The 17,163-nt window shown below is 44.1% G+C and overlaps 1 protein-coding gene across 1 annotated transcript in view; it reads left to right on the plus strand.

Annotated features, from left to right (window-relative positions):
• Positions 1–1,515: 1,515 nt before the first annotated feature.
• ddx27 (DEAD (Asp-Glu-Ala-Asp) box polypeptide 27) overlaps positions 1,516–17,163 on the plus strand; it is a gene marked incomplete at its 3' end in the record, with an annotated part of 31,927 nt that continues 16,279 nt past the window's right edge. Inside the window, exons 1-10 of the mRNA XM_083656304.1 lie at positions 1,516–1,583; positions 3,100–3,174; positions 4,341–4,487; positions 5,530–5,589; positions 7,229–7,406; positions 10,040–10,089; positions 12,811–12,897; positions 14,300–14,405; positions 14,929–15,102; positions 16,773–16,923. Of these exons, the coding sequence (XP_083512430.1) occupies positions 3,100–3,174; positions 4,341–4,487; positions 5,530–5,589; positions 7,229–7,406; positions 10,040–10,089; positions 12,811–12,897; positions 14,300–14,405; positions 14,929–15,102; positions 16,773–16,923 (1,028 nt within the window). The 5' untranslated portion in view covers positions 1,516–1,583. The remainder of the gene's footprint in view (positions 1,584–3,099; positions 3,175–4,340; positions 4,488–5,529; positions 5,590–7,228; positions 7,407–10,039; positions 10,090–12,810; positions 12,898–14,299; positions 14,406–14,928; positions 15,103–16,772; positions 16,924–17,163) is intronic.

Here is a 17,163-nt window from a genome sequence, read left to right on the forward strand (position 1 = left end):
CAGACTCTGTGAGGTGGACAAAGACATGGAACACAGACTTTAACATGTTTACTCACAGACTCTGTGAGGTGGACAAAGACATGGAACACAGACTTTAACATGTTTACTCACAGACTCTGTGAGGTGGACAAAGACATGGAACACAGACTTTAACATGTTTACTCACAGACTCTGTGAGGTGGACAAAGACATGGAACACAGACTTTAACATGTTTACTCACAGACTCTGTGAGGTGGACAAAGACATGGAACACAGACTTTAACATGTTTACTCACAGACTCTGTGAGGTGGACAAAGACATGGAACACAGACTTTAACATGTTTACTCACAGACTCTGTGAGGTGGACAAAGACATGGAACACACACAGTTAACATGTTTACTCACAGACTCTGTGAGGTGGACAAAGACATGGAACACAGACTTTAACATGTTTACTCACAGACTCTGTGAGGTGGACAAAGACATGGAACACACACAGTTAACATGTTTACTCACAGACTCTGTGAGGTGGACAAAGACATGGAACACAGACTTTAACATGTTTACTCACAGACTCTGTGAGGTGGACAAAGACATGGAACACACACAGTTAACATGTTTACTCACAGACTCTGTGAGGTGGACAAAGACATGGAACACACACAGTTAACATGCTCACTAGGCTTATGAATTCACCTGGACAGCCATACAATCTCACAGTCATGATTTAAAGCTAATTTTACGTTAGCAACTGTTCCCTGTCATCAGACCTCTACTGACCTCAGGTCAGTGAGTCGTTCCTGTTAGTGTTAACGTTATATTATGGACTTTTTTATCTCACAATTGACTCGCAGATAGTTCAATATAATTATATAACACTAGCTAATGTTAGATACCACAACGTTACTGTCATTGTCTTTGTGTTACCTGCTGGTCCGTGGCCGTGCACTTTATTCTGCGCGAGACTGCCTGGACGCGGCGGCGGCGGCGCGAATGAGAAATGCTGCCTTCAGGTTCTGTGGGAAGTTATGAGGTGATCAGAATTTACAGCTGAGCGGACCCAACCAAGCGGTATGCCTAGGGTGCATCCCATTTGGTGAAAATGCATCCTTTCCTCCGTCCTCGCAACCTTGTCTCCTTGTTGATCCTCCAAGTCTCCTTACCTCCCTCCTCCTCACAGCCTTGTCTCCTTGTTGTCTCCTTACCTCCCTCCTCCTCACAGCCTTGTCTCCTTGTTGTCTCCTTACCTCCCTCCTCCTCGCAGCCTTGTTGTCTCCTTACCTCCCTCCTCCTCACAGCCTTGTCTCCTAGCTGAACCAAACAAACCCATAACTACAAAAACTCAGGGAGGTGACGGTCCAAATAAGAACTAATGGGAAATACAAAACTATAAATAACTAATCAGTGCAATGAAGTGCTTCACAAAGCATGCATGCTTAAAAAAGACAAGCGCTATTCCCCCTCCTGCCGCCAGAGGGCGATGCTGCTCCAACTGCGTGATGTCACGTCCGGTCTGAACGGTCTCACTTCCAGCTTCCGTCAACAACACGTGTGTCTGCAGAGCGACACGAGCCACCGAGAGAGAGAGACACACAAACAAGGTAAAGAAGCGTAATTAAAGTTGTTCCAGAGAAGAGACTCTGTTTTATACTCTTATTATATACTCTGTTACAATGAATCAATAGAAGAACATGTAATGGCGTCAGGGGTGACACAGAGAGATAGCAGTGTTGGTGGCTCTAACATCTTTCAGACTAGCCTCGACGCGAGACTCATCCTTCACGAGGCTACTTTCAGACCAAGTTACCGGTAGATCAGAGATATTCTCAGCGCTAGGCAAACGTTAGGCTAACGAAGTTCTTTTTCATTCAAACAATTGTTAAGATATGTTACGCGTGGACGTGTATGACTGTCGGTTCAATTTCCATTGACACCCTTTTAAAACCACTGAACTAGAATCTAGATCATTTAATGTGAAATCTGTTTGGACCCCCCCCCCCCCCCCCCCCCCCCCCCACACACACACACACACACACACACACACACACACACACACACACACACACACACACACACACACTACCTCCTCCAAAACTCAACTGAACCCCCCCATAAAAGTGGAACTCATATCTAATTTAATGCCAATCTACCTGGGACTGTAAATTCCCTGCACATTAATTCCTATTTAACTTAGCCTGTAAATTTCATGTACATTAAATGTAAACCATGTAAACTCTTATCTAACTCTGACTGTAAATTAATGTAAATCCACTGCCTATTTAACGTCTATTTAACTCAGTCTGTAAATCCAACGTAAATTCATATTTATTATCCACAGAACACTTCACCACTCACGAACATATTATATTTACTCGATTTGATTGCACTTGCAACTTTGTGATTGTCTTTAGTTATCTTCCTACTTCTTATCTCTGTATATTGATGTGACCGCTACGCTGCATACAGACACTAAGACAAATTCCTCGTATGTAACTTGCATACTGTGGCAATAAAAGTGATTCTGATTCTGATTGATATTAGAATACTTTTTTGTATACGAGGGATCAGCCAAGCAGCATTTTGGTAAACAAACCGTGTCACTGGGTGGCAACGGCAATGGAACCCTATGGACCCCAAGTGGCGCGAGGCTTGTGTGTCTGACTCTAGCCGGCTTGACTCTGTTTACATTTTAAAAACTGCGACAGTTCACACAACTTTAACACAGCATGCATATATTATACATCAAACTCTTGAGCTACTTCTGCTCTCACTCAGAATGTCAAAATATAAGCAATGTGATGTAGAGTTTTTGAGATATTAACGTTTGTTTGGCACAACTCATACTATTAACTGCCGCGGGGTTCTACATTTCTGGGTGGCAAGTGATGTCACGCTGATTTGTCCTATATAGACATAGGCTTCAGGTGTGAATGTGAACAGGGCACTCCTGACAAAGAGCATTGCTCTCAGTGAGACTCCCCTGAATAAATCAAGGTTAAAAAAATATGAAACCACCATTTAAATAAAGCAATTGTGTGTGTGTGTGTGTGTGTGTGTGTGTGTGTGTGTGTGTGTGTGTGTGTGTGTGTGTGTGTGTGTGTGTGTGTGTGTGTGTAGATGGATCTGATCCGGACCATCCAGGATGGCGAGCAGAGCCCAGAGGAGCCGGAGAGCGAGTCTGACACAGGAGAGGTACATACACACACATGACTGTTCTCAGGATTTGTTACAAAAAGGGTGGTAGGATGCCTTTAGGGTAATCACAGCTAGTTATTATTTATGATTATTTAAGTTACACCTAATTCCTAGATCTAACCTGCAGCACCGTTAGCTTCTACGGCTAGCCCCTATGTAACATTACAGTCTGTCCCTCAAATGATACATTTGATGTGTCATTATGCCTCACGTGATTATATGGTTGTAATTTATCTCTGTATCTCGGTGTAAAAGTTTAACTCACAATTCGTATCTTCTCTGTCTGATTGGACGGACCCCGAACACCTTGGCGCTGGCTTTCTGCATCTTTGCGGTTCGGTATCTCAACGGCTTTCATTTAGAGATGGCGAAAATGATTTTTTTTTCCCCTGGCCGACAACCGAAGGTTCATTAACTGAAATAACTAGGGATGCACCGATCGATCGGCACGTGACCGGAAATGGCCGATTTTCACGTGATCGGGCTCGACCGGTGACCGGCTCCGGTCAGTCCACATAGCCGATTCTGTGCGATTATCAAATTAATTAGTATTAATCGGTTAATGTTTAAACGGTCTAATATTGGTTAACTGGTTGGCATCCCTACTTTCATTTTTCCATAGACCTTTTGTAAAACTAGAAATCTCATGCACTACGCCTCTCGATTCCTGCTGCGCGGGCTTGCATACTGTATGCAGCTCGGCCGCTACTCGGCCTCACCCGCAGCTCGGCTGCTGCGCGGTCTTACCTGCAGTTCGGCTGCTGCGTGGCCTCGCCTGCTCTATTGGCATGCGCAGCGCACAATTGCTCAACTTTGCATCACTGATGACATCACTCAGTGATGACGTCACAATTGCTTGTAAAAGGATGCTTAAAAAATAGTTTACTTTGTCAAACCAAGTGGTCCATTTAGAATTGCGAGACCAACATTTCACTCGGACCACACACAAAAAACTTTGACTTTTTTTTTATAATATTTTTTTTGTCAGTGAAATGTTCTATGGTCTGTCCTGATTACTTTTATTTCACTTAACGATTTCAGTTAAGTTAAAATGTTTCTCCACACCTAGTTTTCCTTAGTGTTGGTTAAGGATAATAACCTTCCTTGGTTGTGTGTGTGTGCGTACATGCACACGCGTGTGTTGACCCGTGTCCCCCTTGCAGGAACAGCCTATTGTCCTGAACAGGAAGAGGAAGCTGGGGAACGTGGGGCGCGGGGCGAAGGACTTCAGCTCTGACTTCACGTTTGGAGAGAAAGACAGAGAGGAGGAAGACTGGAGCAGTGATGTCATGGCTCAGATCAAGAAGAAGGTACATGTGGACTGGAATGACAGCTCATTAAAGTCACTACAAGCCTATCGCAGATAGAGCTGTGCATCTTCACTGATCTCACGATTCGATACGATTCGATTATACAAGTCTACGATTCGATTATACGATGCATCTTAAATCGATGCATCACTTTTTCCGCAATACATGATTTCTTTTTTCTCACTTTCTTTTTTCTCACTGTGTGGCTACTTTTAAAATAAAAGTGCATTTGGAATTGCATTGTATTATGATCCATAATTAAAATAAACAACTGCATGTACTTACATTCTATTTGATTTGATTTTTTTTTTAAATAATCGATTTTTGATATTTGTTAATCGATTCAGAATCGTCCTATTAAGCATCGCGATGCATCTCTGAATCGATTATTTTCGGCAGCTCTAATCGCAGAAAGCCTGGTCTCAACAGTTAACCAAGGAACCCAGTAGAATCAGCAACACACGGCTCCTTCCTTGACCTTATATTCACCAACCAACCCGTTCAATATGCATTGTCTGGAGTAGGGATGAAACCATAACTGGTTTAATGATAAAACATAATAGAATTCCCTCACGGTAATCGTACCGTTTCAAATGTTCATCATCATCATTAAAACCATAGTACCGTGCTACTGTGATTACAGCGCTTTGAAAAGCACCGTAAATACTGTCCATCATCAACCAAAGTTAGCAACAGTCTCCCAGACGCCAGACACTCACTCAAATGATTTCAGTGAGTGTACCAGTACTAGGGCCTAGAGCGGTCACTTTTTTATCGAAATTCAAATGTATTGCAATGTCAGTTTTTTCCAATATCGTGCAGTCCTAATTTGAATTAGATTTGGCGATGCTGATTGGCTGAAGGAGTTGTCTGTCAAGGCAAGTACTCCCACCCACTGAAATCACTGTGGGCGGCTGGAAGTCCAGACTGATAGAGTGAAACAGGATGTGACGTCACATCATTAGGATGGTTTTAAACGTGTGTGTGTATGTGTGTGTGTGTGTGTGTGTGTGTGTGTGTGTGTCTGCGTGCGTGCGTGCAGAGAGCTCCTACCACTCTGGATGAGAAGATTGAGAAGGTCAGGAAGAAGAGGAAAGCTGAGGTGAGTTTGTTTCTACTTCCTGTTTGGTCAGTTTCTACTTCCTGTCTGGTCTGTTTCTACTTCCTGCTTACATATGGACTGCAATACTCTGATATTATTAACCCAATAAAGACAATCTTCTGTATAAGACATTCAGGGTTTTTCCTTGCTCAAAATGAGGCGGAGGCCTGACCGATATGCCTGACCGGGGGCCAGATGCGGAATCGCGACAGGGTGCAGAGTGGCCCCCCGGCCATTTTCTAATAATTTCACATTTGTTTTTATTGTGAATTATAATCTAATTCACAATGAAAACTAACATGAAATAAAGTTTGACTGAGCTCCAGTTAAATTGGCAAATACCGCCGTCTGCTCGCTACCCAGGCACTTATGTATGTACTTATCCTTACTAACTTAACACAACACATTGTCAGACTAAACTCCGGCACACCCTAAAAACCTACAATCCGCTACAGAAAAATTTATATTGTTTGTTTATTAACTGGCCCCTGGCCTCCTATCATTTCACGAAAGTGGCCCCCGGGCAAAGCAAGTTGAGTATCCCTGGTCTATGCTATGCTAAATTGCTACACCTGCCCGTACTGCCCGCTAAACGCAACGGCTGGGTCACTTTTAGCCCGAAGAAAAAGCCAGTAGTTTGTGGATATTGTTCAGACCTGGGGTCACCAGCCTGCCGGCCGCCTGCCGCTTGACGTAGCGTCCACAAAATGGAGGTAATCTTAGTAGCTAACATAATTGCATAACAGTACATGTCCATTTGTCAAATATTAGCGGAGGACTAAAAAAAAAACTCTCTCTCGTAACGGGACAAGCCCCGTCTTTTATTGTCACACGATCACACATCAACACATGCATGCGGCCACAACACACTCATGCTGACGGTGGCCGGTGAAATTTGTCCTCTGCATTTAACCCATCCAGGCATGTCCTTTCCTCCGGGAGGCAGGCCAGGAGCAGTGGTGGCTTTCTCGTACAGCGCCCGGGGACCAACTTTGGGTGTTGTCGTCACTGGTCGGATGACGATTACGATCTGATCTTCTGCATGTTTTTGGTGGGGGGGTTATATACGGAGGAGCCCCCTGGGGGAGCACGGGGAGAACATGCAAACTCCACACAGAGAGAAAGGCCCTTACGACGAGATACCCCACCTGGGCAGTGGGCACTGAAGATATGGGGGGGAACACAACCACAGCGCCCACAGTGTCCCAGGCGAGAATCGAACTCAGGACCTTCTGACTGTGAGGCGACAGCTCTACCACTGAGCCACCGTACCCCCTAACGTTATAGCAGAAGTCACCGTGTTAATGTTAAACGTTATTGCATGCTGCACATCGGACTTCTTCTCCTTTGGTAAACATGACAGCATTGCATTGTGGTAGATGGGAGAACATGTAGGGTACATTCTCTTTCAAATTCTATTTCTGAAATAAGGACCGGTTTCGAGCAGGGCTACTGACTAACATGATATGAAGAATAATGGTGATTTATTGGTCCAGCCCAAATGTAAACAGGAATATGAATAAGCAACTAATTTAAACACCTTAATTTTAAATATAATTTTATTTACAATAAGGTCAATAGTGGAATTATTGTAGTCCATGTAAATGTAGTGTGTGTGTGTGTGTGTGTGTGTGCGCAGGAGAAGACAGCACAGACAGACAGCACAGCTGAAGCAGAGCAGGAGGAAGAGGAGGGGGGAGATGAAGAAGAAAAAGAAGATGATGATGTGAAGCCAGAGGCTGGAGAAGAAGATGAAGAGGAGGAGCAGGAGGAGGAGGAGTTTGACTCAGCAGATGAAGAGATCCTGACGAAAGCAGGTCAGTTTCCAATGTTGGGATGAGGCATGTGCTGCTTTCTGGTTTCAGGGTATACCACGGTTTCTGGTTTCAGGGTATACCACGGTTTCTGGTTTCAGGGTATACCACGGTTTCTGGTTTCAGGGTACACCACGGTTTCTGGTTTCAGGGTATACCACGGTTTCTGGTTTCAGGGTATACCACGGTTTCTGGTTTCAGGGTATACCACGGTTTCTGGTTTCAGGGTATACCACGGTTTCTGGTTTCAGGGTATACCACGGTTTGAAAAAGTCACGGTTCCGAAACCACTATTTTCCATCATACCGTCCTAATGGTATCAGCTCATCAACTAGTGTGACATCAGCACCCATCGCTTGCTTGCTGACAGGAGTCTCCAGACACACACACGCACACGCACATGCACACACACGCACATGCACACACACACACACACACACACACACACACACACACACACACACACACACACATTTGAATTCTTTATTTGCTTCACACAACTACAGACTGTTAACGTTACTGACTGTTAACTTTACTGTTCCTGCACTAACAGACTGTTAACTTTACTGTTCCTGCACTAACAGACTGTTAACTTTACTGTTCCTGCACTAACAGACGGTGTTAACTTTACTGTTCCTGCACTAACAGACTGTGTTAACTTTACTGTTCCTGCACTAACAGACTGTGTTAACTTTACTGTTCCTGCACTAACAGACTGTGTTAACTTTACTGTTCCTGCACTAACAGACTCTGTTAACTTTACTGTTCCTGCACTAACAGACTGTTAACTTTACTGTTCCTGCACTAACAGACTGTGTTAACTTTACTGTTCCTGCACTAACAGACTGTGTTAACTTTACTGTTCCTGCACTAACAGACTGTGTTAACTTTACTGTTCCTGCACTAACAGACTGTGTTAACTTTACTGTTCCTGCACTAACAGACTGTTAACTTTACTGTTCCTGCACTAACAGACTGTGTTAACTTTACTGTTCCTGCACTAACAGACTGTGTTAACTTTACTGTTCCTGCACTAACAGACTGTGTTAACTTTACTGTTCCTGCACTAACAGACTGTGTTAACTTTACTGTTCCTGCACTAACAGACTGTTAACTTTACTGTTCCTGCACTAACAGACTGTTAACTTTACTGTTCCTGCACTAACAGACTGTTAACGTTACTGTTCCTGCACTAACAGACAGACAATTGTCCAAGTCCCTCTGATCCGAGTCCCAAGCGAGTCTCAAGTCAATTGGTCCCGAGTCTCAAGCAAGTCCCAAGTCTTTCCTTTTGTCGGCAAGTCAAGTCAAGTCAAGTCACAATGTTATTTCAAGTCGTCTCGAGTCGAGTCACAGGTTAGAAAAAATGACAAGGCAGAGATTATTTAGGCTGCAGACGTGCGCGTTCACGTTAATACGTGCTTGTTGCCAAGCAACACACTTCTCTCAGACGAGCTCGAGACAGCTGACGGACAGCTTCAACTCAGCTCAAACTTATAGAGTTGTATTCAAAGCATAGAAACGTTCTCACAGCTCAATTTAACAGCGCCAACACAAGCCGTTTGATCACAAGTGCAATCAGTACTGAATGCGATGGCAGACTGCGCACTGCGGGCAGTTGACGAAGTCAGGAAGAAATTGAAAGATCTTCTGACGCAAAAGCTTTTAAAAACCCGCCGACGAGCGGAGGTCCTGCGCCCAAAACGTCTATTTTACAGAACATATCGATCGATATTTTTGGAGAAGATTCCGGCCGCATCACGCGCAGATCAAGATGAGACAGCTGTCAGTGAGTAGCTACGCATTTTGGGTGTAAATTTTACGCCTGCTCCATACACAGACGCAGCGCATACAGGGCGCACTAGTCATAAAATTAAGTTAGTCGTAACTTTGAGTTCTACATCGGACGTAGCGTGTAAACCTAGGCGTACGCCCAGCTGGTGCACTCGGCTGATCTTGTCACAAGTCCGAGTCGAGTTACGAGTCATTTTCTTCCAAGTCCGAGTCGAGTTTCAAGTATTTACCTTCCAAGTCCGAGTCGAGTCGGAAGTGGTCAAATTTGCGACTCGAGTCCGAGTCCCTATGACTCGAGTCCAATTGTCTGCTAACAGACTGTGTTAACTTTACTGTTCCTGCACTAACAGACTGATAACTTTACTGTTCCTGCACTAACAGACTGTTAACTTTACTGTTCCTGCACTAACAGACTGATAACTTTACTGTTCCTGCACTAACAGACTGTTAACTTTACTGTTCCTGCACTAACAGACTGTGTTAACTTTACTGTTCCTGCACTAACAGACTGTTAACTTTACTGTTCCTGCACTAACAGACTGATAACTTTACTGTTCCTGCACTAACAGACTGTGTTAACTTTACTGTTCCTGCACTAACAGACTGTGTTAACTTTACTGTTCCTGCACTAACAGACTGATAACTTTACTGTTCCTGCACTAACAGACTGATAACTTTACTGTTCCTGCACTAACAGACTGTGTTAACTTTACTGTTCCTGCACTAACAGACTGTGTTAACTTTACTGTTCCTGCACTAACAGACTGATAACTTTACTGTTCCTGCACTAACAGACTGTGTTAACTTTACTGTTCCTGCACTAACAGACTGTTTGTTCACAGACACCCTGAGGGAGAAAGAGCGAAGAGGGAGGAAGAGGCAAGCGGAGGAGGTGAGGAAAAGGAGAGGTCTCTGTTAATATGATCTGTTCTGTTTGTCCTACATCATTTAAAGTGATAATACGGAAGATCTTCATGTAAATAAATGTCTGTAAAGACACTACAGTAAATAAATGTCTGTAAAGACACTACAGTAAATAAATGTCTGTAAAGACACTACAGTATATATCCTCAACTGAGTGAACACAGTGATGATTGAGCCCATGGCCTATTGATGAAAGCCTTGCATCTCTCTGTATTGGAACATTTATGAGCTTGTGTCTGTGGCGACACTTTCCCCGCCCCCAAACTAAAAAAACAAAAGATATCACAAGCAGCGCACAGTTCTTGATGTGTTTCGCATCACCCAGCACACACCAGCGAGGGTAGGCGGAGTCGGAGCAAGTTGCTGTTGTTTCCACGTTATTATGATCCCACTGGAGATTTGGGCAGAACACACCCTGTGCCCGCCTACGCAGCAGTGAAGCACCAGGATTGGCCAGGAGCGAGCCTTTAGTTCCCTTTTGACAGCTCAAATCTCTCACACACACACACACACACACACCCCGCCCAGCCGCCCACGTGTCATAGCGATCTCCAGTGGGATCCATGAGCACCGCTGACCAAGTTCTTCTTCTTTTGAGATGTGTGTGCGGTTGGCATCCAAGCGTTGCATTACTGCCCCCACTGGCCAATTTGAATGTATTAACACATTCAGTGCCACAGCGCTTCAGTAAAATTGTCTGGAGCCTGTGCCAGATTCACTTCCATTCAGTTGAAAACAGCTATAGAATTTTTTCTATTAGGGCTATATTGACAGGGCTGGACTTTAATGAAACATTGAACACTCCTGCTTCTTCCAAAGAAGAAATTTTGTTTCTAGACAGTTCCATTATGAAATTACAGCCTCTCAAAAAAGTGCACTTTCAAGGGTTTTCTGTCGTTTTTTTTTACTTTCCAAGATATAGGCCCTTTTATGAATACCTTTTGCACTCTAATTTCGAGCACATTCACTGACTCTGGCTGGTGTTTTCTGATGTGGTGGCGTGTGGTGTGGTTTCTGTGAAGCCTGTGTGCCACACACCCCTCTCCCCCCCCCCCCCCCCCCCTCCCCCCTCTCCCCTCTCCACCTCTGAGCTGCGGGCTCCTCCCACACGCACAGAGTTTGTTTTCTCGTTTTTGCCCCGGACAGATCCCAGCGCCCATCAAGAAGGAAATGATGCGCGCTGGCAAACGCGACTGAACGAAAAGGCTTGGCCGTTCGGCTTCGGATGCTGGCTTTCTAGGAAATCGTGTGGAGATAGATAGAAGCATAAGAGCTCAGTTGTGAGCGCGGATGCAGCCGAGCCCACTGTCCGCTGTAGACAGAGCAATATATACGGCTCTGGCAGAAAGCATGCATCGGTTTCCACTTTCTCCGCTGTCTCCTGTACAAAGTAAAGGATCTGAGGTGGGTGGAGCAGCTCCTGTGACGATGTTTAAGGTGGCGCCGTGTGATCCCTTGAAGGGATTCATGCTCACTGGCTAGGTACGACCTTAAACAGCAGAATTATGGAATAATATGAATTATGATTTTAGGACGTCCACAGACGTCCTTGGCACTCCTCGTTACTTTTTTTTAGGACGTCCACAGACGTCCTTGGCACTGAATGTGTTAAGAAGAAGAAGAAAAAAAACCTTCACGTCACATATGCGCCACTGTGTGGATCTCATTTGCAATTACTGCTCATGCCCATAGGTGTTGTCAGAGACAAGAAAACTGAAATCTTCCGTATTATCACTTTAAAGTCGAGGTGAATCCGTTCGTCACGTGCATCTGAGTCCGTTTCAGACTGAAAACAAATTGAGAGGCGGACCATATACTGTGTCGATTATTTGATTTGACAATTCTGTCGACTGGCTTTGGCATCGGCCAATCCTGGCGTGTTCCACCCCCAAATCGGGTGGGATTCAGCGTGTTGTCGTGCTACGCGAGTGGGATCCGCGGAGTGCCAGGCTGCTTCGCGCGGAGCGAGCGGACAATCCGATGCATGGGTGCTGCCCGCCCGCCTGGAATCTCCGAGAGACGACCACTGACAGCCAGGGAGGCTGTCAGGCTCGGAGGCGCGCGCCATTATCGTTATAAATATAAATAATATTCCTGGAATGCGTGTTTTAACGAGCCAGTTACATTTCTTTGCATTCTTAGACATTACCGTTTGATTTAGTTTACATAATTGCTCAAGTTAGTACCGTAGTTAGTTTATGGGCTAGAAACTCTGCCAGATGACAGGCACTAGGCGCCATTTTCCCCTTCATTTGGAAGAGAAAATTATCCTCAAATGAAGATTTGATTGACAGCTGCATGTCGTGATATGATTGGTTGAAATGGGGTAGGAATTTGATAGTACTAGGTGACGTCAGCAAACTGTAAATTACTGTTATCAATGAAATCTTGAAAAATGACCTTTTGATGTGAAAAAGTGAAAAACTAAAGAAATTTGATTTTTGTGATTTTGTTTGCATACATTATTAAATAGGTGCACTGAATACCCAGGTATTTGAACTAAAAGAAAAGAAAAATCATTTTTGGGTTCAGCTCGACTTTAACTTAACTTAAGTTAACTTGACTTGAACTATCCTCAGGTTGGGTGGCCGATATCATCGGGCTATGCTATGGTAACAGCAGTGTGTGTGTGTGTGTGTGTGTGTGTGTGTGTGTGTGTGTGTGCGCGCGCGCGTGCGTGCGTGCGTAGGCTCCGGAGTCGTTCCATGAAGACGCCTCAAACTACGACAACAAGCTGACGTTCCAGGACATGAACCTGTCCAGACCCATCCTGAAGGTCAGTGGTTGTCTTGGAGGGCAGACACAGCAAGGCGAGTAATCAGCGTCGGCCATGTCTGGGCGTCTGTGTCTCGCACCCCTAATGCAAAGAGAGCCCGCCATTGTCTTTCTTGACTTCGGCCTAATTAACAAGAACAATGCTGCTATTTGTTTTCATTTATTGTTGTAAAAACTTGCTCAGTTCGCAAAGTTTGTTAAGAGCATAGGCCAGGCCTATAAAATAGGCTGCATCTATGGCTTCAAAGCAGCAGCATAGTATGGTATGGTGTTTATTCTAGTGCTTCAGAGTGGCCGAAAATAAACGGGAATATGACAAACTGTTCAGTTCACAAAGTTTGTGAAGAGTTCATTCACTACAGTATAATAAAATACATTTGTTGGATGATTGGATCATAGCGTTTGTTTTTTGTTTTTATTGCTGTTTAAATTTTAGTTCTTAACGGGCCTGTAAATTCAAACCCCCGAACCAAATTAATGAATTGATTAAAGGAACACTCCGCCCATTTTCAACCAGCTTTGTATCATTAGAACATCAGTAGTATATCAGAAAACTGTAAACTGTTTTGAAGTCTGTCATTTAATTTGACAGTTATTGAGTGTTAAAGTGTGGACCAGTGACATCACTGGTCCACAGTAACTCAAATTAATAATTAACTCAAATCAACTCTCAATAACTGTCAAACTAGATGACGGTTTTGAAGTCATTCATCTAGTTTGACAGTTATTGAGAGTTGATTTGAGTTATTGAGTTATTAATTTGAGTTAGTGTGGACCAGTGATGTCACTGGTGTGATGTCAAATTAAATGACAGACTTCAAAACAGTTTACAGTTTTCTGATATACTACTGATGTTCTAATGATACAAAGCTGGTTGAAAATGGGCAGAGTGTTCCTTTAAGGAGCGCTGTGCGGCAGTGAAAATAGTTTGATCATTATTTTGAAATAAACTGCAACAAGAATTATTTAAAATGAAGATTTCGTTTGCTAAAAATATGTTATGTATTTAAGAAATTATTACATCTATCTTTTTTCAATGCATTTTGATTGGGCCGGTAAATATTCTATATTGCCAGAATTCTAGAATGTTACCGGTTGCATTGTAACGTCTAGAAAAAAGCCTAGCCTCCCTGCGGTGATGACTCACCTTCACATCACGTTGGTCATCATAACGAGCAGCATGATGATTGGCTGGAAAGATGTTACATGAGATGGAGGATCCATATAGACTGATTACAACTACTCATTCTAAGTATCACTAAATAGCCAAATTATTGTACATTATGGGAATTTTGGCATTATGAATCGTACAAGGCAAAATGACCATACATACTGTTTGAACATGTCATTGTTATTTGTGTTATTCTTGTCGATAATAATGTGAATATTGATTGATTGATCAGGCGATCAGCGCTCTGGGCTTCAAGCAGCCGACTCCCATCCAGCAGGCCTGTGTGCCTGTAGGGCTGCTAGGGAAGGACCTGTGTGCCTGTGCTGCTACTGGGACAGGTAGGTTCTACTGGTTTTAACGGTTCCACTGCTTTCCATGGTTCTACTGGTCCTATCCTATTAACAAATGCCCATTCGAACAACAAGTACAGACAGTTTACTCTGAGCCACAGAGCCAAATGAGAAACCAAACATTTGTTCCTATTTTCAGCCCTAGTGTGAGCCCATTGTGTTCAAGTGAATTCACCAGGTTTGTTTGTATGAAGTAACAGCAGTGACGATACACAGCTAGCTTGTTCAGAGAGCAGTAACCTTTATATAAACAGGCCCGCTGCAATGCGACGACCACACCTGAATAAATAAACTTTTCACCGTAACACCGCTGAGTTTATTATTATTGTCACACCGCTGCGAGCCTACCTACTACTAACAATATCTCTCTCCTCTCCTCTCCTCTCCTTTCTTCTCTCCTCTCCTCTGTCCTCTCCTTTCTGATCTCCTCCTCTCATATCTCTTCATATCTCCTCCTCGCTCTCCTCCTCTCTCCTTCCTCTCCTGTTCTCCTTTCTTCATCTCTCCTCAGGGAAGACAGCAGCCTTCATGTTGCCGGTGTTGGAGCGTTTGGTTTATAAGCCCAGGGAGTCCCAGGTGAGCCGGGTTCTGGTTTTGGTTCCCACCAGAGAGCTGGGGATCCAGGTCCACTCTGTGGCCCGCCAGCTGGCCCAGTTCACCTCCATCACGACCTGCCTGTCTGTCGGTAAGACTGACCTATCAGACACTTAAAGGGACAGTTCACATTTTTTTAAAGCCTAGCCCTATCTGCTACTTAACAATGAAGATGTTGATTGATGAGTTCTCTCTCAGCACAATCCATGCTGCTGTTCCTCATAGTAGCTCTGGAAAGTTGTGCATAAACAAATACAAGTTCAATGGGGTCACGCTCCTGTATGTACAAGCTGACTGAAGCTCACTGAAATGTACTTTGTGTGCGCTGTGGATGACATTTTCCGTTTAATTCTGGCTGACCTGACGGCGCTCAGCCGTGTGAGCAAACTGACCTGACGGTGCTCAGCCGTGTGAGCAAACTGACCTGACGGTGCTCAGCCGTGTGAGCAAACTGACCTGACGGTGCTCAGCCGTGTGAGCAAACTGACCTGACGGTGCTCAGCCGTGTGAGCAAACTGACCTGACGGTGCTCAGCCGTGTGAGCAAACTGACCTGACGGTGCTCAGCCAGCCGTGTGAGCAAACTGCTCAGTTTATAGCTGTGTTTTCGGTGGTAGCAGAGCGCATTCCCAGCTAACATACTGAAATCTATTCATTCAGTATTCGTGGTGGATTTTATTAACTTATATTCTTGAAAGTCTAATGTATTGGAAACAATTAGGGTTGTCAAAAGTATCGATAGTATCGAAAAGTATCAATACTGAAAATTTGAATCGGATACAATACTCATTTACAACAGGTATCGATAGTATCGAAAGTATCAATACAAAAAATTTGAAATGGATACAATACTCATTTGCAACAGTGTTGATACCATCAGTGCTTTCTTTTAATGAAAAATCACTGATTTGTCCCTCAGTGTGTGGGTATCTGTTGCTTCAACAAGCTAAACGTGTTCTGATGGTTAGAGCAGGGCTAATCTGCTGTCTTAAGTTCAAAGTGTTATCAGGTCTAGATTGTGGAGAAGTGTGCGTCTGTCCGTCCATCTGTCTAACTTTATTTTTATGCTTCTTGATGTGTCATCATCCCCCCTTCCCGTGGTATCGAAAATGGTATCGAGTATCGATATTTTCCTGGGTATCGGTATCGAAGTAGAAATTCTAGTATCATGACATCGCTACAAACAATATCATGACAATCTACTGGTTTAAGTGTCGGCTGAAGCGCACGCTCTGGGGTAACATCAATGGGTCAGGAGGCAATGTTAATGGCCTATTTTTAGCCTTTAACACACGTTTACCTGCGTTTAAAACCCCACATAGTGCTCATTTTGATGTAAAAATGTATTAGGCTGTCTTTACACTGCAGGTCTTGATGCCCACTTCAGGTTTTTTGTCTAGATCTGATTTTTGTGACCGCCTGTTTAAGCACTTTTTAAAAGTGATGACTGTTACGCTGCTAGCTAACCTAGCTAACATACGCTCATATTAAGTAATTATTAAATCCCCAACTAAGGTAAATTAGTGCCCTTTGCTAGAAAGCTCTATCAAAACAGTGACCCATATCCGATAGCTGTGTTTACACTTGCTTAACGCTTGAAACAACCCGCATGTGTAAACAAGGGTTTGGATGAGGGTTTTCTATGTATCCTGCTAGCTTGTTAAAGCTGAGCGCTAGCTAACGTTACCGATGCTGCTGCGAACTAGCGATGCTAACGCTAGCACTTATTAACTAGCCTGTCTGTCTGCCTATCTGTCTGTAGGTGGGTTGGACCTGAAGTCTCAGGAAGCGGCGTTGAGGGCGGGGCCTGACGTTCTGATCGCAACACCTGGTCGTCTGATCGACCATCTTCACAACACGCCCACTTTCACACTGTCAAACATCGAGATCCTCATACTGGACGAGGCAGACAGGTACCAGTCTGCCTGTCGCCCGCGTTCCATAACGCTGCGTCCTGTCTGCACTGAGCGCCGCACGAATGAGTCCTAAAAGCCAGAAGTTAGCATCGCCCGGGCCCCTGGTCTGGAAGTCAATGCCACTAGAAATATTGCACGCTTCACATGCTCATTTTTAGCGTGCCTCGCACGTGCCAGTTGAGCAATTGTGAGCACAGCCTTATTATAGTAGTGTGATTTTTGTATGGAGATTTTGGT

The sequence above is a fragment of the Poromitra crassiceps genome, assembly GCF_964638095.1.
Source record: "Poromitra crassiceps genome assembly, chromosome: 19".
Taxonomy (NCBI): domain Eukaryota; kingdom Metazoa; phylum Chordata; class Actinopteri; order Beryciformes; family Melamphaidae; genus Poromitra; species Poromitra crassiceps.